The 24,210-nt window shown below is 41.3% G+C and overlaps 1 protein-coding gene across 3 annotated transcripts in view; it reads left to right on the top strand.

The window, feature by feature from the left end:
* The window catches only part of BRINP3 (BMP/retinoic acid inducible neural specific 3), a 251,515-nt gene that overhangs the window by 136,683 nt on the left and 90,622 nt on the right, over nt 1–24,210 (top strand). For all 3 annotated transcript variants that reach the window (XM_001516327.5, XM_029081388.2, XM_029081389.2), the window contains exon 4: nt 2,409–2,599. In XM_001516327.5, the coding sequence (XP_001516377.4) occupies nt 2,409–2,599 (191 nt within the window). The remainder of the gene's footprint in view (nt 1–2,408; nt 2,600–24,210) is intronic.

The following is a 24,210-nucleotide window of genomic DNA, read 5'->3' as shown; positions in this document are numbered from 1 at the left end:
GAACTAGTACAAGCCTCAAGTTTGACTCTTACGGGCTAAAACCCCTTCCAAGAATATGAAAATAGCAATTCACGAAGCCATCCTGTTGCTAAGTTGAAGCGAGGGACACTGGTCTTTCAGCTTGGTTTTAGAATACCATTGTAGGTCCGAAGCAGCTCATTTGGGATTTCTTAAGGGATTTCCATCAACTTTCAGGTGAACACTATGTTAGAAATGGCATCGTGTACTAGTGGAGACTGATGTTTACAAATGCAAAGTAAACTAAATGAATTCACCGGTAGGGAAAATAGCATACTTATGAGGGAAAGAAAAATGTGGCTGGGATATCATCAAATAGAACCAAAAGGTAATCTATGACCCTTACTCTGCAATTTAGACTGGGATTCAGGACCTCGTGTTGCATGATTAAAATTGAGAAAATGGGATATTTTGGCGAAATCAGATACCCCTTTTGCCTAAGTGTATGCCGATTCATTTAAAACAGATGGGTGGTATCCTCTTAGCTTGTAAGAGAATACCGAACCCATAGAGCAATGGAAGCGTCCCTGATTTGGATGGAGGCTGGATGGTCAAGTCATCATTAGCATTAATTGAGTGCTTACTATGTGTAGAATACTGTATTTAGCATGGATGTAGATCCAAATTCTAAAATGACTGTAAAGTCTAAAGGTCGCATTGTTTAACTGATTCCAGATTGGATCTGGAGGTATTCAATCGTATTTATTGAGGGCTTACTGCATATAAAGTGCTGTACTAAGCACTTGGGAGAGTACAATATAACAGACAGACACATTTCTGCCCACAGTGAGCTCACAGTCTAGAGGAATGACACATCATTCACACTTTCTATTGATGCAAGAAGTAGCATTTTGTTTCCCTGGCTAAGTCAGTAAGTTACCCTTAGTGTATCCTAGATACCACTGTTGGCATGGTTCAGGAAGCAAATTTGGCTTTTTTTTTTCCCTAGTGGTATTTGCTAAGCACTTGCTATGTGCCAGGCACTATACTAAACTCTGGGGTAGTCAGAAGCTCATCATGGACACAGTCCATGTCCCACATGGAGCTCACCGTCTTAATCCCCATTTCACAGTTAAAGTAACTGAGTCATGGAGAAGTGAGTGACTTACCCAAGGCCATAGTAGGCAAGTAGCAGAGATGGGATTAAAACCTAGGTCCTTCTGCCTCCCAGGCCTTGAGGTCTTGCTGTTTCTCAAGAACTTTTCCAAGAACTTTATCATAGTCGTATTGCCAATCAAGGCAGAATGAAAGATGTCTTGTTTGACCTTTTTTTATCATGGCTACAGAACAGAGCTTCAGTCCAAATCAACGTTTTAATCTGTTACGAAAGAAGAGGTGTCAAAGATCTCACGGTTGGATTTGGAAATTGCCCAAGCCATCAGACAATAATCCAGTAGATATTTGTACGATGGTGAATCAGGGAGGCAGTGTCTTTGGAGACTGGTACGGGATCGAGAATGTTTCATGCATGATAGGAAATTGATATTCTGAAGGTTTTTAGCAACCAAGACAGGTAATAATGACAATAGTAATTAATAATAATCTTGGTATTTGTTAAGCACTTACTATGTGCAGAGCACTGTTCTAAGCACTGGGGGAGATACAGGGTAATCAGGTTGTCCCACATGAGGCTCACAGTCTTCATCCCCATTTTACAGATGAGGGAATTGAGGGACAGAGAAGTGAAGTGACTGGCCCACAGTCACACAGCTGACAAGTGGCAGAGCTGGGATTGGAACCCATGACCTCTGACTCCCAAGCCCAGGCTCTTTCCAATGCTGCTTCTCTATATTATAGTACTTGATAAGCGCTTTCTATGTGCCAAGCATTTTACAAAGCACTGGGTAGATAGAAGATGATCAGGGACTCACAGTCTAAGTAGGAGGGAGTACAGGTTTTGAATCCTCATTTTGCAGTTGAGGGAACTGAGGCCCAGAGAAGTTGTGACTTGCCTAAGATTATATAGCAGACAAGTGGCAGAGCTGGGATTTGGACTCTGACTCCCAGACCCATGCTCTTTCCACTAAGCCACTCTGCTTTTCAATAAGTAGGCAGCTCTTGGGGTCTCTTCCTTGAAGCAGAATGCTTTCTCCTCTAAGATAGATTGGCTCCTTCATTACCTCCTTGAAACAGAACTATCAAATATTAATATAATTCATCAAGCCTAAATGAATACAATTGTTCAATTTTTCCATCTGTCACAATTCAGAAATAGAAAGGTCTATCTAGATCTGACAAAGATAAGGAGAATTTCCCCTTCCCCAGTCAATTAAACGTAAGGTCTTTTCCCCTCATTCTCTATCTGACCGCGATCGCGAATCAGGACCATATGTGCAAAATCCACAAAACCTTGGGCAGTGAAATTTCTTACCATTTATCTCACGATGCAGGCGAGGAGTCCCTCACGATTTTTGTGGACAAGCGGAAGCTGAGCAAGAAGTCAGAGGGAAGCAATTCCAACAGCAACAGTTCTTCTGTAAGTCTGGAAACGCTGCATCAGCTGGCTGCTTCCTACTTTATCGACAGGGACAGCACCCTACGCCGACTTCACCACATTCAAATCGCGTCCACAGCCATAAAGGTAAGAATAACTGTCCATCTGGATGCCTGCCTTCATTCCTTGGCTGATGAAATATACCTCACTCTATAATCATTTTAATATAGTGACTAAGCACTTAAAGATCGTTACAAATTACACAGCAAATCACTCCCCCTGCCCCCTCTTCCCCCATTTCCTTTCCGATCAATCGTATTTATTGGTCACTTACCATGTGCAGGGCACTAAAGTGAATACTAGGAGAAGTACAATAAAACAGAATTGGTAAAACCTAAGGAGCTTACAGGTTACAGAGGGAACAGATAATGGAATAGATTATTACAGATAGAGGTTATAGTAGAGTGAAATATGTACTTGTGTCTACCAACATTATTATTAAATAATAATTAATTATGGTACTCGTTAAGCACTTATGTGCCAAGCACTCTTCTAAGTACCAGAGTAGATAAGTTAATCAAGTTGCACATGGACCCTGCCCCACAAGGGGCTCACAGTTTCAATCCCCATTTTCCTGATGCGGGAACTAAGGCACAGAGAAGTACAATGACTTGCCCAAGGTCAGTCAGACAAGTGGCAGAGCCGGGATTAGAAGCCATGAACTTGTGAATCCAGGTCCATGCTCTGTCCACTACTCGATGCTGCTTCTCCATCACACATTGTTCTAGTCTTATTGCATCAACAAGACAGGGCTATTCAACAATCCAACCTGAATTTCCCAATTCAGTCAGTGTATATCTGAATTACTACTGCCTTCCTTGGGAATCTTATAAACAGATGATGGCGAGGGGGGAAGCAATGTAGGGTATTAGATCTTTGTCCATGTATTCTTTATTTTATTTTCAAATCCACATGCTAAAATTGTATTCCAATGTTGCACGTATTTCAGGAGTGAAAATCCAAACAATCTAAGCATAACGTCTTAAAACACTTGGGTTTTATTAGTGGAATTTTCCTCTAGAGGAGAGAGGCAGAGAGAGAATTACACTCCTCTAGCCCATAGGAGTTCATAAGAATTACATAAGTAAATCTCCTACTTAGTGAAATGAGAAAAGATTACATTGGAAATAATAGCCTGGTGCCTTTTAGCACAAGTAACCAATGGCTATACAAAAGACTGACTTCTACTAAAATTGTCTTCTCTTAGAAAGAATGGATTGATTCAAATCATTTTCTGTATGTTGAACTGGAAAGAGTCTAGCTTATCATCTAAAGTGAAAGGGGACTGGAAGTTACTATTAAGGTCATTGATGCTTGGTGAGGAGTTTCTGTCATCACAGCATTAAACTTTTAAGGCAGTAAAAATGCCTGGGGTTACAGTCCAAGACAAAACCAGACAAGCGGCACATGGATAGAGATGACTTACAGGTATGGATCTTTCTCCATCGGCAAGAGTGTAGCGATTAGACCGTAAGCCCGTCAATGGGCAGGGCTTGTCCCTATCTGTTGCCAAATTGTACATTCCAAGCACTTAGTACAGGGCTCTGCACAAAGTAAGCACTCAGTAAATACTATTGAATGAATGAAAAGAGTCAACATGACCAAATCAAGGAATCAATCAATCAGTTGATACAGATCACTGTAGTAAATGCTTGGGAAAGTACAATACAGTAAGAGAAGCAATGTTGCTTAGTGGATAGAGTCATAGTCCACCTGTAGAATGTGAGCTTCCCCCTCTACACTGTGAGCTCATTGTGGGCAGCGAATGTCTGTTGTTATATATTGTACACAGTGCTCTGATATTTGTAGACTCTGCAGGCTGTCAAAATACGAGTGATTAATTTAACTGGTACATTTATCCCTATAGGGGATTGATGTTCATATAAATGTACACTTACCTATAGCTACAGATTTCTATATGCATATAGATAGTGATATCTACAGATAATTTACCTTTATAGCTATGTGAATAAGAAGAGCAAAGTTGCCAGTGAAAATAAGACCTTAATTTTCTTCTCATCATTTTCATCCTGACTGTCGGTGGGACTTTCTTCATATACTTGTTTCCCAGCCCCATCTGTGTGACATCTGCACAATTAATACTTCAATTCTTGGCCTCGTGCCGACTTGTACTGGGCCTGCTATATAGATAACTAGAGAAAGTTTCCTTTAGCTGTTTGATAAATGCCATAATAATGTCATTAGATCATGGCATGCTGATTTAGATAATGAAGGTAGGGTGGTTTTTTTTTCCAATTACAAATCACTTGATTTACTATCATTGTTTTTCCTTGCTATTGTAGTCTGAACCTTGCCTTTATTCTTGCTCTATGTTTTCATTACTGCAAAGTGGCTGAAAAATAACTAATATCCATCTTTATATTGGATATATTAAATGTTCTTGCTGACTGTCTTTCCCCAGAACAATATGTTAATTAACGTGACAGGACCTTTGCTCATGTGAAGAGTGGGTTCCTGTTCACTAGAAGTCCTCATGTTATGACTTTAATGGATGAAGCACTATTTAATAATGACACCTGACCCTTCCCAAAAAGAACCCCAGCACAGGCAGTTGTGCATCTATCTTGTCCAGCAGAACACCCTATCCTCCATTTTCATTCATTCAGTCATAAGTATTGAGCACTTACTGTGTGCAGAACACTGTACTAAGAGCTTGGAAAGTACGATTCGGCAAGAAATAGAGACAACCCCTACACAACAACGGGCTCATGGGGAGACAGACAACAAACAAAAGTAGACAGGCATCAATAGCAGCAATATAAATGGATAGAATAATACATATGCAAACATTATTAAAATGAATACAATAATAAATATGTACATATATACACAAGTGCTGTGGGGCAAGGAGGGGGGTAGAACAGAGGGAGGCGGCAGGGGGGATGGAGGGGGAGGAGGAGCAGAGGAAAAGGGGGCTCAGTCTGGGAAGGCCTCCTGGAGGAGGTGAGTTTTCAGTAGGGCTTTGAAGGGGGGAAGTGTGCTAGTTTGGCAGATGTGAGGAAGGAGGGCATTCCAGGCCAGAGGCAGGATGTGGCCCGGGTTAGATGGCGGGACAGGAGAGAATGAGGCCCATTGAGGAGGTTAGCGGCAGAGGAGCAGAGTGTGCAGGCTGGACTGTAGAAGGAGAGAAGGGAGGTGAGGTAGGAGGGGTCCAGGTGATGGAGAGCTTTGAAGCCAGTAGTGAGGAGTTTTTGCTTGCTACAAAGGTTGATTTTTCAGTCCTGCCCCTGGAACTTCCCCATGTACTTAGGTGTACTATTGTCATTCTCTTGAGGACCACAGGAGGCTTGGAAGAGTAGGAGGACTAGAAGATTAAGAAGCAGTGTGATTTAGTGGATAGAGCATAGGCCTGGGAGGCAGAAGGATGGGGGTTCTAATCCCGACTCAGCTGCTTGTTGGCTGTGTGACCTTGGGCAAATCACTTAATTTTTCTCTGCCTCAGTTACCTCCTCTGTAAAATGGGGATGAATATTGTGCACTCCAAGTGAGACACAAATTATAAGATTTAATAAGCAAAGGAGTAAAATAAATAAGAGATTGATTATGAGATCACTATGGGCTAAATTCTGGGGTAGACAGAGTTCCTTTACCACATGGGGCTCACAATCTATCTTAGCCCCTTGGTACAGGTAAGGAGACTGAGGCCCAGACAGATTTAATTCATCTCCCCAACCTCATCTAGCAGGCCAGTGGCAGAGCTGGGACTAGAACCTGGATCTCTTCATATCCAGTCCCTTGCTCTATGCCAGTTGCCAGTGTTGATAGAACATCAGTTAAATGTTAGAATTGCTGGTATATCCAGTTGAAATGCCTGGGAGATGTGAGGCTGAATAAGGCTGGAGAATCTAGATTTGAAATCAATTGAATGTAGTAGTAAAAATCATGGGTATAAAGAAAGAAGAGGAAGGGCATTGACTCGGATGGGATTGCCAGACAAGCCGTGGTGTTTGTGATTAGATGCATGCGCACTCTGGAAAATGTGGAGATGGATCCTAATAATCAAGTGTTATATATTTGAGGCCCATTGTACATTTCCATCGAAAAGATTAGATGTACAGTTTTCAAACAGGCCTTAATCCTTAAATATGGGGCATAGATGTGGGAGTTGATATTCTTGAGTTATGATATCAGTATCAACAGTTACTAGCCTGTCCTAGAAAGGAAAGGAAAACTATACTTTGGCAGGCTGAATTGAAAAGGAGAGCTTGATTTTTATATGTTAGGAAAAAAATACACTGCTATCTGATTCACTTGCAAGCCTTAAAGGCTTCTTACACTAGATTATTATGTGCCAGGCACTGTACTAAGTGGTGGAGTAGATACAAGGTCATCAGGTTGGACACAGAACCTATCTCATATACGGCTCCCAGTCTTAATCCCCATTTTATAGATGAGGTAACTGTGGCACAGAGAGGTTCAGTGACTTTCCAAGGTCACACAGCAGACAGGTGGAGGAGCCAGCCTTAGAACCCAAGTCCTTCTGACTCCCGGGTCCGTACTTTGTCCATTAGGCCATGCAAACTCCCGTGACAGGGAGCCTGTCTACCAATTTTATCGTATTGCACTCTCCCATGCATTTCTACACACAGTAAATTCTCAATTAATGCCATCTGATTGATGACAAGTTTTGGAGGAGACTGTGAAAATAGTTCTTTTAAGCTTGAAGCAAAAAAGCTGCAGTATAAACTGAGGCTCCTTCTGGATTCCTCTCTCCCTAAAGAAATACTCTTAAAATGCCTCTGGTTACCATCAAATATAATATAATTTGAAACTCCATCAGTACAAAACCATGGGTTTAAAACCCAGATGGACTGATTTAATGAATGCCAACCTGAAAATATACCCTTGGCTCTAGGGCTACTGGAGTGGATACCATCTCTTTATAATGGTTATAAAGTATAGCCTTTTTAAAGTTACATCAAAAGTCACTTTTTAAAAGTTATATATTGATATATAGGTGGAGCGTGCCCAATCTGGAATTCTTTCATGGGATTATTCTTCAGAATACAAAACACACTTCCACAAGATGAGAAAGTGGGTCGCCAAGTAAGTCATCTTTAATTTCAATGTCGCTGCCGACCCATCAGTCAGCCAACATTTTTCTCTTGAAATTGCATCTACTGCACCCATGCCTTAAACTTACCTCGACTTTCGCTATCAGGGAAGTACAGGAGCAATCATTCAGAATAGCTGTCGAATGGATATATTTCTGGAGCTGAGAGAGATGACCAAAATCCTCTGTAGCTGAGACTCAGAGGCGTATTGAAATTGCCAAAAACCCAGGAAAGAAATTGAGGGTCTTGACCCGAGGATGTCACAGTGTCAATGAGAGTTAACATGCCGATATTTTATGGAGCAAAATAGGGCTGGGTAATAGGTCGATCCCTATACGATTCATTCTATGAAGCCACTCTGCAACTGTAACACCAAACCTGGGACACTGATGTAAGCAAAGCAACCAAACCAGCAGGAAACATGAAACCATTTCCAAATTAACAGGCAAGGTCTGTTATTACCAGCTGTGGCACCTAAGACAAATCACTACCCTAGACTGTGAGCCTGTTGTTGGGTAGGGATTGTCTCTATTCGTTGCCGAATTGTACTTTCCAAGGGTTTAGTACAGTACTCTGCACACAGTAAGCGCTCAGATGTGATTGATTGAATGAATGAATGAGGGCCATAAAGATAGGGGTGGGTTTTGAAAATGAAATGCCTAGGCAGCTCAGAAGTGTCACCACTTCTCCTCTATTTAATTTCTCATTTAGAGTGGAGTGACTCAGTCATATTACTTGGGATGGAGGGGAGTGAGCATAAATGGTTTCTTGTTCAGCTGCCCCAAAGAGAGGCTTGGATAGAGCCAAAGCAGGCAGGTATATGTGTGTATTTGAACTCCCTCCCCCTTAATATCCAACAATCACTCTCTGTCCACCTTCAAAGCCTTATAAAAATCACATTTACTCCAAGACGCCTTCCCCAACTAAGCCCCCATCTGCCCTACTCCCTTGCCCTGTTTTGTCATTCTTGCACTAGGATTTGTACCCTTTATTTACAACACATTCATTCAATAGTATTTATTGAGCACTTACTATGTGCAGAGCACTGTACTAAGAACTTGGAATGGACAATTGGACAACAGATAGAGACAATCCTTGCCCATCAATGGGCTTACAGTCTAATCGATATGTACATATCCATAACTTAATAACTGACTTCCCCTCTAGACTATAAACTCCTTGGGGATAGGGAACATGTCTACCAAATATTGTGCTCTCACAAGCACTTAGTACAGTATTCTGCACACAGTAAGTGCTCACTAAGTATGTTTGATAGAATTCAATAATCATGGACTTCATTTAACAAATCCATCTAAGCCAAGTTTCAAGTTGATTCATTTTCTGACTTGTTTTGTTTGAATTTCGGTCTGGAGCATGACATTGAAAAAAAAACACTTGGGGTCACTTTAAAATGTAACTCCAGCTTTTGCGACTGGAAGCATGGTGATACAGCAATCTTCAGTTTTAGCCATTGTGACTAAAGAATGAATGTGGATAATGAACAGTTGTGACATTTTCATTTTATTTCAGTGATTTTTAGTTAACTATATAAACTTTGATCTGGGGAAAGCTCAGCCAGAGCCAGTAATTAAAAAAATATTTCCAATTCCTGACTTCAAATACTCCTGTTCATAGGAACAGGTTTTCCATACACAAAAAAGGGAAATTAAAACGACTTCAAAATATGGATTCCCTACAGATATATGAGAGTCAACCTAGTCTGCTATGACTTATTTCTCTTCGTGTTCCAGGCTCAGGCAATTGTATATGGCAATAGAGTTAGACTCTTGATAATATTATTTTGTCTTTCTCAATCTTAAAACCAACAGATTATTTATGCCTTTGAAATATTGATTTTTTGTGGGGGTGGGTACTGCATCTTTGTCTCTTGAGAATCGCACCTTGAAAAATCATTTTTTTGGCTGGAACTTATTCAGTTAAAGGCCAAATAAACAATAATAATATTAAACACTAGGTGCCGAACACTGTATCAGGTGCTGTGGTAGAAGACATTCAGGACAGACGCAGTCCTCATCCCAGTTGGGACTAACATTCGCAATCCCACATGAGGTAGAACATGTCTAGAACACCCATTTTCCAGATGAGGAACCTGAGTCCTAAAGAAGTGAAGTGCTTTGTCCAAGATTAAACAGCAGGCAAGTGGCAGAGGCGGGATTAGAACCCAGTCTTCCATACCAGTGCACTTTCCACTTAATATGACATGGAAGGGCATCCTTCACACCATTATTAATGACTGTAAAGTTGCATTCTAGTAGAGGCTGCAGAATTGTCAGTCAGTCATTCAATCGTATTTGTTGAGCGCTTGGGAAAGTACAATACAACAACCCAGACGCTACAACCCAGTGAACGTAGTGCTTGGTCCATCTGGGTGGTGGGAAGTGGCCATTTTATACTCTCTCCTTGCCAATTCCACATGCTTGAAATATTGTTCCTGGAATATGCCTCGTTTTCATGTCAACATTTACTCTATTTATAGGCAGGGGGAGCTGCTACGGTGCATGAAATTAACTGCAGAGTCTGTCAACAAATACTATTTATCAAGTTTTCATATATTATGCCAGTTCTCTAGTGCCCCCTGCACAGCCAAACCACACCCTTTTACTGGCAACTGGGATCCATTTTAAGCCAGTGCCCAGCAAAAAGGTCACCAAGGGTGCACCAAATCAAAAGGAAATCAATCGTCCTGTTCATCCTAAGTGTTACCTGAAACCCAGCTCTCATTCGATTGCCAAACTGAATGCAAATCTGGGATTGAAGCCAGCAGTTTTGGTTAATATTTTCAGAGACATCAATCACCAATGACATAAATACACATCAATATACATCCAATACAATGCACAAATCTAGAGCACTTTTTCTTTCAATCCAGGGATGTTATGATTTATTACTTTCTAAAAGAGGATAGGTGAGATTAGAATCATTTTACATAGCATAAAACAAAACTTTATTGGAAGAATGTATTTAAAAACAGTGGTGGAAACAGAGAAATCTAAAAAAACTGTGCTTCTTATTCCAAGTGCTTAGAAAGACCGGTACACGCAGAAAGTTGTCAATAAATACTATTGATGGATTGAATGAATTGAGACATGTTTCATTTGCTACCTTCACCCCCAGATTACTTCTAGACATAGTCAAGTGATCGGAGGCATGCTTTTCATTTGTGTACAGAGAATCCCATGGCACTGATGTACATATCTACAATATATTATATTATAAATCTGTCTCTCCCTCTCTAAGCTCATCATGGCCAGGGACTATATCTACCAACTCTATTGTCTTGTACTCTACCAAGCATTTAGTACAATGTATGAATGTTCAACAAATATCATTGATAGATTATCTTCTCCCCTCTGAATTCTCCTTATCATGATTACTTTAATCTTTTTTTGCCAAAGAATACTGTGAGCTGGGTCTTTGGTTTGGCCATCTTTAATACATGCTGTGATGTCAGGGCTGAGATTTTCAGGAATTGTTGTCTTGGGCCCCTAAATTGGGAGTGCCAGCTCTAAACTGTAAGCTTGTTATGGGTAGGGAATGTGTCGGTTACACTGTTGTATCCAGCGCTTAGAACAGTGCTTGGCATATAGTAAGCACTTAAATACCAACATTATTATTATTATTTTTATCCTCCAAGTGTTTTGTACAGTACTCTGCCCACAGTAATCGCTCAATAAATATGACTGACTGAGTGCTGTTCTGCCATTATGGTGCCTGAGTGACATCCTCTCACATCATTAGAGGTTACTGGAATCATGGAGAGGCATATTAAAATAGTTAGCACCTTGATGACGGATGTTTCTTGATTGGAGAATGGGGAAGAAAGAAGTCAGACTTTTGTGTCTCTGTCTTCTCCTGTGGATTGGGAAGCTACTGAGGTCAGAGACCATACCATGCTTCTGACGCTACAAAGTGCAGTGTTCTACAGAGAAAAGGCACTCCGTAATTATTAATGACTGTTAGCTCCAGGGACTGTCTTGAATTAATTAATTAGTGGCATTATCATCTACCAAGTCTGAGAAGCAGCATGGCCTAGTAACCCCGGGAGTCAGAAGGATCTGTATTCTAATCCTGAGTGTGCCACTTGTCTGCTATGTGGCTGATCTTGAGCAACTCACTTCACTTCTCTTTGCCTCGATTACCTTATCTGTAAAATGGAAATTAAGACTGTGAACCCTATGCAGGACAGGGACTGTGTCCGACCTGACAATCTTGTATCTATCCCCATGCTTAGTATAGTACCTGGCACATACTAAGTGCTTAACAAATACCATTTAAAAAAAAAATAAACCTCCATTGTCTTATACTCTCCCAACAGTTTAGTGCAGTGATCTGCACATGGTAAGCATTCAATAATTGATGTATTTACTGAGTACTAGACTGTGAGCCCATTGTTGGGTAGGGATTGTCTCTATCTGTTGCTGAATGCCGTATCACCATGTTTAATAAAAGAGGTGAGAGTGCAGATGCGTAAAAAACAAGGTCCTGCATGGCCAGCAAATCTTAGTCATTTTCTTTTTCAGAAAGGCAACTGAAGAATTCAGTTAACCATGCATTTCCTGAATCACAATGTGACTTCAGAACAAAATGTTCCGTCCCAGAAACGATCCCTGTGGAAAGATAGAACAGAAAGAAGGACCCCAAGATTTTAATTCAAACATACCAAATATTGATCTGAACAACAAAACCAAGGGTCTGGGCAATCTTATTCTATCCTACCGTATTTGAAAGAGGGGCCTGAAAGCTGATGTCAGAATGTGCTTTGGCTCCATAAGAAAACTTTTCTAATTCCACAGCTGCAGATATTATTCCATCTGTTTGAAGCCGTGATTCGGGATCTGCTGAAAGGTGAGGGCTTTGCTAATGAGGCATATGCACCAGAAGAAATGCAGGTGCCGTGAACCACTTCAAAGAGTCAGCATAACACCGCATGTGGACTAGCAATAAGCCTGAAGAAATCCAAATTGGAACCCATCTGCATTGGGAAATTCAAAATAATACCAGGGGTAAGCAGCCCAGAAATTCATCCTTATGATGCCTGGGAACCTGGGTTTTATAAGCACTTAGTACAGTGTTCTGCACACAGTGCCATTAATTGATCTAATGAAGGACAGAAAGCCAAATGAGTATTAAATTAAATCAAGAGCAGAGTGGATTTTTGTTGATGCCCAAATTTGGGGGTTTATAGGGCTTGGGAGGTGGATTACCATTTTTGTGGCCGTGGGTTCTCGGCCCAGGTATGAAGATATGCCTCGACATGTCCATCTCCCAGAGCAGATTGGTCAGTATCTTTCATGATCATTCAACATCAAATTGCAAGGTTGTAAACTCCTTGTGGGCAGAGATCACATCTACTCACTTGGTTGTATTATACTTTTTCAAGTGCTTAGTCCAATGCTCTGCACGGAGCAAGTGCTCAATATATGCCCCGATCGATTGATTGAAGACAGAATCACTAACAAGAATGTACCGAGAGCAAAGACAATTTACATTGGAACCGGGGTCAAAGTGATACATTTCATTGGCGCAATGTAGGAAGAGAATGAATACAAATAGCCACACAATATCTAAGTAGTTGTTCAGTGGAGCAGAGGTGATAAAACAAGCATTTCAGAGACAATTGAGAGACTTTATTTTAATGTAGTAGGTGGAAGTTGAAACCTTGGCAACCTAACAATGCTAAATAACATAAGGCCTGTCTAACAATTTAGAACTCTCAAAGTTTCCTTTATCACAGATCAAATAATTAAAAGAATAAAGAACCCCATTGAAACAAAAGGATTAACATGCATCCGAAGAGAATCAACGTGGCCTAGTGTCGAGAGCACAGGCTAATTAGTCAAGGGTCCTGGGTTCTAATCTCCGTTCCTCCACACAACTGTTCTAAGTGGCTTTGGCCAAGACACTTAACTTCTCTTTAACTCTGTTTCCTCATCTGTAAAATGGGTTTTAAATACAAGTTCTCCCTCCACCTTGGACTGTGAAGACAGTATAACAGAGGAAACAAAAGAAGGATCAACTACTTTAAGATAGTCAATGGAGTAAAAGCAGTGAGAACAATTGCAACCATTTATAAACCATTTAGATTGTGTGTTTTTGCTGAAATATAAAATATGTTGATATTTAATTTAAGGTGGAGATAGTACCTACATTTGAGATGCACTTGTATTTTAGATTGTATGGATGAATTTATTATTTCTGGTTTAATAAAGTATACCATGCACAGCAGGATTATAAATGGAGCTTTGCAGTGAATCTGTTCATAATCTTAGTGTGCTTCATTTGGATTTATGAGTTAATTTTGAGCATTGATTATTAATAGTATACTGCAATTCAACTTTGGTAAAATAGTCAACAGTACATCAAGTATTTCTTTGCAAACTACCAGCTGTCCACTAACGGATTCATTGTGTAAACTCATCTGGGAATGTCAGAGCATTGATTTTCAGTGAACTACAAGATAACTTATCCATCAATGCTATTGCTCCTTGCTATACATATTTGAATATTTAGGATGATAAATGTGGAGTTTAGATTTTCCCGTGCTCACTTACTTTGATCAAAAACTGAAAAAAAGACATAAATCAATTGGTATATTTTGTACAAAGTGTGTTTATTTCAGGAGAAAACCTTATCCTTAGTCTCATACGTCCTTTCATATAATGCAATTATCGATCTAAAAGCTAAAATTCCAGAAGAATGCAGCAGTAGAAGTCATTTAAACCCCCAAGGAGCCTCTGTATATCATTATCTGTTAAGTTATTAGTGGAGACCTCTCAATATAAATTAATGACCGGCTTGTTGAAAACACAAAAAAGCATTCAAATAAATCTCTTTCAAAGTCTCACAGCCTATTTTAAAAGAGAAATCAATTGGGGGAAAATATTTGTCACACACTGTTAGGGTTCACGGATTTTCTGAAGGTATCTACTCATAACCCGTTAAGGAGATGTAGAATTAATATGGGTGCACATGTACCAAAAAATGGCATCCCACATTTTTCAAGGTGGAGGACTCCTACCATATTTCGAGGGAGTCCGGAAGAAGTACTAGCTACCCAGAGGTATTTGTTAGGTTTGCACTTTGCCATTCTATGCCTGGCACATCAAATGAAAGGCTTCCAAAAAACTTTTCCTCTTGGAATATTTCCAATTAAAACATTGGTTTAGTTTCTTCCCCTCTCACCCTTTCCTCTAATTGGTTCCCCTAGATCTGATTAATGGGCAAACTTGCCTGTGTAATCCTCTGTACCATGAAAAAAATCTCCTTTTACTTTGAACCCAGGAGGGTGGATACAGCAGGCAAAACAACCGGGACCCTGTTGGAAATCAATGGGGACAAAGCCACTGGGAAGAGAACAGTTGAAGATGGAGGTCAGGGAGGAGGCAAGTGTTTTTAAAAGGTGTGAAGGGATGGGGTCAGGTGCAGAGATGGAGCGGGTAGATTTTGAGAGGAGATGGGAGATTTCCTCTTGAGGTGGAACAATCGAAGAAGGGGCAGGAGGGACTGGAGAAGAGCAAGGGAGATTTTAGGGTGATCACAGCTGATGTTTTCCAATTTAAGAGTAAAATATATGGCCAGGTCATTAGGGGAAAGAGATGAGGGGGTGGTAGACAGAGGGTGTGAGGTGGGAATTACATGTCTAAAACAGCTGTTATGGGCAGTGAATGGTATGGAAGTCCATAAGAAGGGGGAAACAATAATAATAATAATAATAATGTTGGTATTTGTTAAGCGCTTACTATGTGCCGAGCACTGTTCTAAGCGCTGAGGTAGACATAGGGGAATCAGGTTGTCCCACGTGGGGCTCACAGTCTTACTCCCCATTTTACAGATGAGGGAACTGAGGCACAGAGAAGTTAAGTGACTTGCCCACAGTCACACAGCCAAGTGGCAGAGCTGGGATTCGAACTCATGAGCCCTGACTCCAAAGCCCGTGCTCTTTCCACTGAGCCACGCTGCTTCTCTATGTTGCTTGTCTGTTGTTGCTTGTCTGTATGTTGCTTGTCTGTTGTTATTTTATTATGTCTACTGTTTGAGCTGGTGTCTCTTAATGTCTCAGACTTTACCAAATTTCTACTCAAAAAAGCTACTTCTTTCGTGATTGTAATTCACAAGACTAATCCTTCTAGAGCATATCACTGCCAGTTTTCATTTGGGATGCTGTATTGTCCGAGGTGTTCGATTATTTTTACTTTAAAAACATTTCCTCCATCCTTTCTTTTAATTCCCGTGTTCCGCTCAACCCCAGTGGTCAACCTGGGTCCCTTCCTCTTTTAGAGTTTCATGGGAAGGTCCACCTCCTTCTTCCCAAATGCCACTCCGTGTTTGGAAGATCAGGCGACCTCATAATTTAAACTGCCAAGACACCCCTGTTTACTTGGATTATTTTAATGATTTTGCCTTGTTAATGTGCACCAACCTCAGATTTATTGGTCCCTTATTAAGCTTTCCCCTTCGTGTCTATTTTTACATCATTGGTCGTTTTGCTGCTTGGCTAATTGAATTCTAGGACAGCATTTAGCACTATGTTCCCTATCTAGATTTTCGGTGGTCTGTATCTAGATTTTTGGGTGGTGTGTATCACCTTCCTGGTTGCAGATTGATTAGCTCAGTCTTTGTTAGACATTCTCAGCCTGAAACACCTGGATGATTTGACAGAGTGCTTTGGTTCACAATCACTAAGAAGTTTTTGTGGGTGTGTACCTGTAAGGGGGAGTCATCTGCATACGGTAGTTCTTGAATAGCTGTCTCTAGAACTTTGGATGTGGCTCAAAGCCCATTGACTTGGAAGAGTTTCCCAGAGAAGCAGAACCTTATATCTGTCTAAATAAGCATCCAAAGCACCTGCTTCTGGGACTTCATTCATTCATTCATTCAATAGTATTTATTGAGCGCTTAGTATGTGACTTCTGTGGCAACATCCAATTTAGCATAAATTACTGTTAGAGTCCACTGGAAATTAAATTATTCCCATGGAAATAGCACCCATGACATCCACAGTCCCAGAATATTAATGAACTTTTCAGGGCATCCCAAGTTGGAACCCATCTGCATTAGGGAAATTCAAAATACAACCAACGATTTTCATGAGCAACCCAGAAATTCATCCTTAAGGTGCCTGGGTTTTATAAGCACTTAGTCAAGCACTCTGCACACAGTGTTACGGGCCCTGTGTCTTTAGTGGCCGGAAGTGGAGGCTGCAACTCAAGGCATATAAAAATAAATTATCTTACCCAGGCAATGAAATAGGGAAGAGGTGACCAGGAACTGTAGAGGGAGTTGGAAAGGCAGGGAAGGTGAAGATAGGTGGAGTAGGGAGATGGGGGAACTGAATCACACTCATAAAGCAAATGTAGAATAATTTGTGAAGTTTCCTCTGGGTAGAACCAAAATAAGCACCCTGCCACATACCCCAACAAATCGCTCATGAGATGGTGTGATGTCACACCCTACAAGTCTACCCTCTCAAACTCTCCTTCTGCCCACTTCTCATACATGTGTCTCAGAGGCATTTTGGGTCTCAGAGAGAATGGAATGTGGACACTGAATGAGGCATACATGATTCCACTCTCACTGTCCTCTATTTCTGCTCCAATGATATCGGAGCTGCAGAATCCAACTCTGCTGTGTAGAAAGCATTTTTTTAATCCATTGGAAAGGTGCCTTTGTGGGTTTGCTAGTTATTTCAGCTGGGTAAATTGTTGTTAATGTTTTATTTCAAGTGCTGGTCAACCACCTCATTATGGTGACCTTTTAAAGACTTAGATGTAATTGTTCCACTCTCGTAATGGGAAACAGAACCTTTTCTCGTGGTAAAGTAGAGCAATCAATGAATCAATCATATTTATTGATCACTTACCATACACAGAGGTCTGTACTAAGCACTTGAGAGAGCGCATTATAAAAGATTTGGTAGACATGGGCCCTGTCCACAGGAAGCTTACAGCCTAGAGGAAGCAGATGAACAATCCTCTGGAAGCATTTTTGAAAAATAGCAGCCGTAGAACTGATTGTCAATGAATTTTGGAAGGGTAAAAAATGTAGGCTGATTGACTAATCTATTTCAACTTCAAAAATAATATAACCTGATTTCAGCAATTTGGATGTGTCTAAAGCTCTCAGCGAGAAAATGAAAACCGATTCTTGCCTGAAAAATTTATAAATAATGACAAATGACAAATTAAAAATGACAAATAGAGCTAATGTTTGAGTTTTTGCTCTGATCTTTTCTGTAAAACATCTGTTTGACGTAGCTCTCTTTGTCCCTACTTCATTTGGATAAATGTTTTCATTTTAATCAAGCTTTTTGGAACACTGCTATCCCTGGGATTATGCCCACTGGACACCTCTCTCCCTTCTAATGCCTTTCTTTTTTCTATTCTGCTTTTCTCCCCTCTCTCCCCCCACAACCTCCCACTGCGTGGAATTCATATCCATTATGGTTAGGAGTATGAATGTAATGATAATAATTGTGGTATTTTTTAGGTGCTTACTATGTGCCAAGGACAGTATTAAGCACTGGAATTGATACAAGGTAATCGGTCAGACGCAGTCCTTATTCAGCTTTGCTCAGTGGAAAGAGCAAGGGCTTGGGATTCAGAGGTCATGGGTTCAAATTCCGGCTCTGCCACTTGTCAGTTGTGTGAATTTGTGAAGTCACTTAACTTCTCTATGCCTCAGTTACCTCATCTGTAAAATGGGGATTAAGACTATGAGCCCCACGTGGGACAACCTGATCTCCTTGTATCCTCCCCAGCGCTTAGAACAGTGATCTGCAAATAGTAAGCGCTTAACAAATGCCATCATTATTATCATTATTATTCCACATGGGGGTTCAAAGTTGAAGGGGGAGAAAGATCAAGTATTGAATCCCCACTTTACAGATGAAGAAACTGAGGCACGGAAAAGGCAAATGGCAGGCAAACGGTAAAGCCACATAAGAACCCAGGTCCCCTGACTATTTGGCCCTCACACTTTCCCCTAGGCCATGCTGTTTCTCATTTTTGATGTCAAAACTCCTTGACCTCTTGTTACCTTCCATGTGATTCAGTTCTCTGAGGCCCTAGAGATGCCTGCCCTCTTTTAGACAACGAGAATTTTCAGAGATGTCAAATCTTGCAGTGCTGACCCACCAGAATTCCAAAAATGTGGCAGAAGCACTATAGAATGAACTCTCTGTTTATTTTATTATAGTATGGATTTATCGTGCTTATTTTTGTTGGGCCAGGGAAGCACAACAATGCCCCAAAATGTTGTGTTAGACTATTCAAGTCCAGCAAGTCTTTCCAACATTTCTAACTGTCCCTTTACCCTTGTGACATTGACCAGGCTGAGAAGCAGCATGGCTTAGTGGACGGGCTTGGGAGTCAGAGGTTGTGGGTTCTAATCCTAGCTCCGCCACTAATCAGCTGTGTGACTTTGAGCAAGTCACTTAACTTCTCTGTGCCTTAGTTACCTCTTCTGTAAAATGGGGATTAAGCCCGTGAGCCCCAAATAGGACAACCTGGTCACCTTGTATCTTCCCCAGCACTCAGAATAGTGCTTGGCACATAGTAAGCGCTTAACAAATAGCATCATTATCATCCTCATCATCAGCCTATTAAAACAGGTTAGTTCAGGCTAAGAAGTTTTGAGAAGCAGCTTGGTTTAGTGGATAGAGCACGGGTCTGGAAGTCAGAAGGACGTGGGTTCCAATTCTGATTCGCCACATGTCTGCGCTGTGACCCTGGGCAAGTCTCTTCACTTCTCTGTGCCCAGTTACCTCATCTGTAAAAAAAAAAAAATGGGGATAAGGAAAGGGACTGTGTCCATCCTGATTAACTTGTAACTACTCCAGTGCTCAGAACAGTACTTGGCACATAGTGAGCGCTTAAGAAGTACCATAATTATTAGTATTAAGATTTTGATGTTGCATAGGCAGTGGGAGAGCACATGGGAGGATGCGAGAGGTGTATCTTGAACAGAGAGAAGCTGATTTTGCTGAAGGAGAACAGATTTGGGGCCTTGGGTCAGGAAGGTGAAATCACTTCTCCCATTAATTGCAGATCGAATTTCTTCTGTGATGAATTCACCGGTGAAGTATCCTGTCCCTCCTTCCTGGCCCAGACATCCCCATTCTTGCAGATTTTGGCTTTCTCTCCCTGCATCCTAATCTTTCCCCCTCTCAAGGTTTCCAACTACTGAGAATGATTGTTACAATCAGAATGACTAGAAACTTTTTTTTACTGGCAGATAATAATAATATTTGTGGTTGTTAAGTATGGCAACAACTGTACTTACGCTAGATAAGATATAAGAAAATCACATCATTCCCAGTCCCTGGCCCACCTGGGGCTCATGGTCTAATTCCTCCTTTACAGATCAGAAAACTGAGTCATAGCAAAGTGAAGTGACTTGTCCAAGGTCACACAGCAGGCAAATGGCAAAGTTGAGAGGAGAAACCGAGTCCTCCAACTCCCAGGCCATGGCCGAAGTGGCAAAGGGCCTGCCGGTGGCATCGGCCTCAGGCCATGGGATTCCCTTGGCCATTATCCTGACATGGTGGCCACCTATATTAATGGACAGCTAAATATTTTCATGGATTTAATTTGCAGTTTACATCCTGGTAGTGAATTTAAGGATGGTTGGCTACCCTATCTCTTGACTCCTTGGTTCTCCCAAACCCTCCTCTAGTCTAAATAGATTTTTGTAACTCTCCACAGCTTTTTCCCTAACTCCGATAAGAAAGACCTCACCACTACCCTGCCACTATCACCACTTCCACCCCTCCTCGCCAGCCACCCGGAGCCCAATTTTCCTCCCTCCTGGGCTCTAAGGAGTGGTGGGAGTGAACCTCATGGCTTCGGAAATGTTGTTCTATTTTTTTTTTCCTATTTTTCAACACTGTTCTGGAAGCATTTAACCACATCCGTAAAGGGAGTCTTGTGCATAAGCATGAAACCAAAATGAAATAATGATAAGCCACAAATACAGAAATAATAGGAACAGGAACATCTAGAGGAACATAAGCTACATACATAAACATACAGATATGCCCATATAGTGGGGGGGAATACTTTTTTCATTCTTTTATTTTACAGATCTCCAAAGTTCTTCATTCTGAGAAATGATTATTCACCGATTTCACGAACATTCGATTCTAACAAAGAATCAGGGAAGGTAACTCCTCGATAGACTTTTTGTCTCCGAGGCTCTGATTCTTAACTAACGGCAAACTGGAGGCCACTGTTTAATCTCAGATGTTATCGTTTATTTGTACAAAGGAAAACCCTGCCGTCCAAGGGATCCTGAGAAGTGATTATATTTAGAAACAGCCTCTGTGGAAATTGCCTTCTTGCTTCACATCCCACTGTTATATCATCTCTTTTATTGCTACTTAGGGGCTTTTAGTTATTAAGAAAAGACTTTGTTTCATTTTATCATATTGTGGGGTACAGGTGTTTATAAAATAAGAGTCAAATCAAGATGTAGGCGCTAATAATTGTCCCTAGCAGGCTGAAGATTAGACTCTAATTTGTAAAGCCTTAAACCGTATGATTTTCCTAACTGAGGCTTTGGAGAGGAATAAAATTGTAATTATTTCACAACGTAATATTAAATATGGATTGTATTTTTTAAAAAAACCTATAATTTGAACAAATTAACGAGGAACCCCTGGAAGGCAGGGTTTTTACTGTGTTATTTTGGTGGGAATTTAGGTCTATAACTGATGGTTTTGAAGGAGGGGATGGAGGTGGAGATATTGATAAAATAGACCTCTGTGGGAATTACAGTGACATGTTATATTGAGTATTTCCAGCCCCACTCTGAGCTGGGCCTATTGCCAGATTGGTAAGCAGGGTTCATGGGGTAGAATGAGCCCCCTCATTGGAGAATAAACTGGACATGGTCCCCCAGGGCAGCGATTCACCTGCCCGGGGAACAGATACTGGAACAGATCTCTGTTTCACCCCAGTAGAGCAAGGTCACAAGACAACAGGATGCAGCAGCCAGAGTCCTAGAGTCTCGTGACTCGTTTATTCTACAACTCTTATTTAACCTATCTTTCCTCTATCAATTTATGCCCTCATCCTCATGTATCCTTCATGCCTGCATCCCAAAAAACTGACGACTTAAAGGACAGGTTTAATCGCTACCACGGTTCTGTTGAACATGAAGCTTACGTGGCAAAGATCACATTGGTTGGGAGACAGGTTGGCCTACTGGGAAGAGCATGGGCCGGCAGAGGCCCGCGTTGTGCTTCTAGCTTTGCTATTTGTCCACTGGGTGACCTTCGACATGTCGCTTAATTGCTCTGGGCTTCAGTTTCCCCATCTGTAAAATGGAGAGAAAAATATCTCTGCGCCTTCCCTCTTAGAGATGAGTTCCATGAGGGACAGGAACTGTATGCCGCTCTGATCTCTTGGCACAAAGTAAGCACTTAAAAAGTGTCATTATTAATACTGAAATGTTACCATACAGTTACATGATGAAGTTGTTTAGGAATAAATAAAAATCTGTCTAAATGGACAGACAAATTTTTGACTCCTTCAGGGAAACATGATCATCCTGGAACTAACTTAAGCAGGGAAAGCAGGGAAAGAAAGATGGACTGAAATGATGTAAAATGATGTGCTTGGAGAGAGAAAACCTTCCTTTAGGGGACCTTCAGGATGTTTGTTTTTGCTTTGAGTCACAGGAAAGGATTAAGGATTAGGTGCCAGTGAATTTTAGAGACTTAATGGAATTAGCCTGCCAATTGTTCCCTGTATAGTGAGGAGAATGGTCAAACCAGAATAGCTGTATGGACACCTGATACTGATCAGGTTCAAAGAAAGATCGTGAGTGGTTTTTCTGGTAGGGAGGTCAAAGCTGGCCATAGAATCATAGCTTCGGGTTAGTTGAGTCTGGGCTTAGACTCAAGTCTGGCTGGAGACTCTGCCAGTTTAATCAGGGACAGTCTTATAGGGTCTTGACAGAGGCCTCTCCTCCTCCTCTGTGCTTATTAAGAAGACTCAAGACCCTCCTAAGAGATATGGGAAATAGTATATTTTGGGAATCTCAAAAGCCTAACCCTGTCCAGTCAGTGCTGTCCTGGGTGCTTCCTGCTAGCTATTTTATGCTTTAAATCCCTCATTATTTCACTCACTAACTCAGCAAGTCAAAAATTTAAGTATCTGTAAAAGGACTTTTACGGGTCTCATCTTAGTTGTTAACTAGAATCTGGTATGCAACTGGATTTCAAGATGTGAAATGCTTTATGAGGTTGTTTGCGGGAAAGAAAAGGGTTTCAATATTCAAAATATCACCTAGGAAATGGGATAGAAAATTTAGGTTGGAATGGTTTGCATCTGTCTCTATCTGTTGCCGATTTGTACATTCCAAGCGCTTAGTACAGTGCTCTGCACATAATAAGTGCTCAATAAATATTATTGAATGAATTCCTATCTGATGAACCAGATTCTGCCCTTTCAGGTTGAGGGCAGTCTGCTTGCTAGATGAGTTGTTTCGGTCACGGGACAACGGGGCATTTGCTTAGAACCATCACTCTGAGAATCTCTGATCCACTCCATCTTCACTATGCCACTCTTACAGACTCAAAATAACAAGACCTGTTCAGGGAGGGATGGGCACATCCAGAAAGACACACTCTTTTATAGCACGTTTTCAGTAATAAGTCAATCGCTCACTATGTTCCAGGCACTGTGCTAAATGTCTGTTACCCCCCACCCCCCTTCTATACTGTGACCCCCTTGTGGGCAGGGATTTTCTCTATTTGTTGCTTAACTCTACTTCCCAAGCGCTTAGTACAGTGCTCTGCACACAGTATGTGCTCAATAAATACGATTGAATGGATGAATGAATGAATGTGCTGGGATGGATACTTGCAAATCCGGTTGGGATACGGTCCCTGTCTCTCATGGGGCTCACAGTCTCAATCTTCATTTTCCAGATGAGGTAACTGAGGCACAGAGAATTTAAGTGACTTGCCCAAAGTCACACAGCTGACAAGTGGCAGAGCCGGTATTAGAACCCATGACTTTCTGACTCTCAGAACAGTGCTCTATCCACTACACTATACTGCTTAGTTTGTCAACAGAGGAAGAGAAAAGAAAAATGAACATGTAATAGTGTGGGAGTTTAGATAGCAAGGTAAATTGGTAATGACTGTGGCAGTTGTTAAGCATTAACCCTGTGCCAGATACTTTTCTAAACACTTGGGTGGCAGGGTGGCTCAGTGGAAAGAGCACGGGCTTGGGAGTGCACAGCACTGTTCTAAGCACTGGAGGGGATACAAGGTGATCAGGTTGTCCCATGTGGGGCTCACAGACGTAATCCCCATTTTACAGATGAGGTCACTGAGGCCCAGAGAAGTTAAGTGACTTGCCCAAAGTCACACAGCTGACAGTGGTGGAGCTGGGATTAGAACCCGTGACCTCTGACTCCCAAGCCCGGTCCGGTTCCACTGAGTCACGCTGCTTCTCCTTAAGTGTAAAGGAAGGGAGGTATAGTCTCTGGATGTAGGGATCAGCACCGGCATTGGTTTTATACCATATTCACCCAAAACACAAGGAAAAAGAAGGTAGCCACTGAAGGCAAATGTCTTCAGCACACAACTGTGTT

This window comes from Ornithorhynchus anatinus, chromosome 16, assembly GCF_004115215.2.
Source record: "Ornithorhynchus anatinus isolate Pmale09 chromosome 16, mOrnAna1.pri.v4, whole genome shotgun sequence".
NCBI classification, from domain to species: Eukaryota; Metazoa; Chordata; class Mammalia; order Monotremata; family Ornithorhynchidae; genus Ornithorhynchus; species Ornithorhynchus anatinus.
The sequence above is the reverse complement of the archived record's forward strand: the minus strand, read 5'-3'. Positions and strand labels throughout refer to the sequence as shown.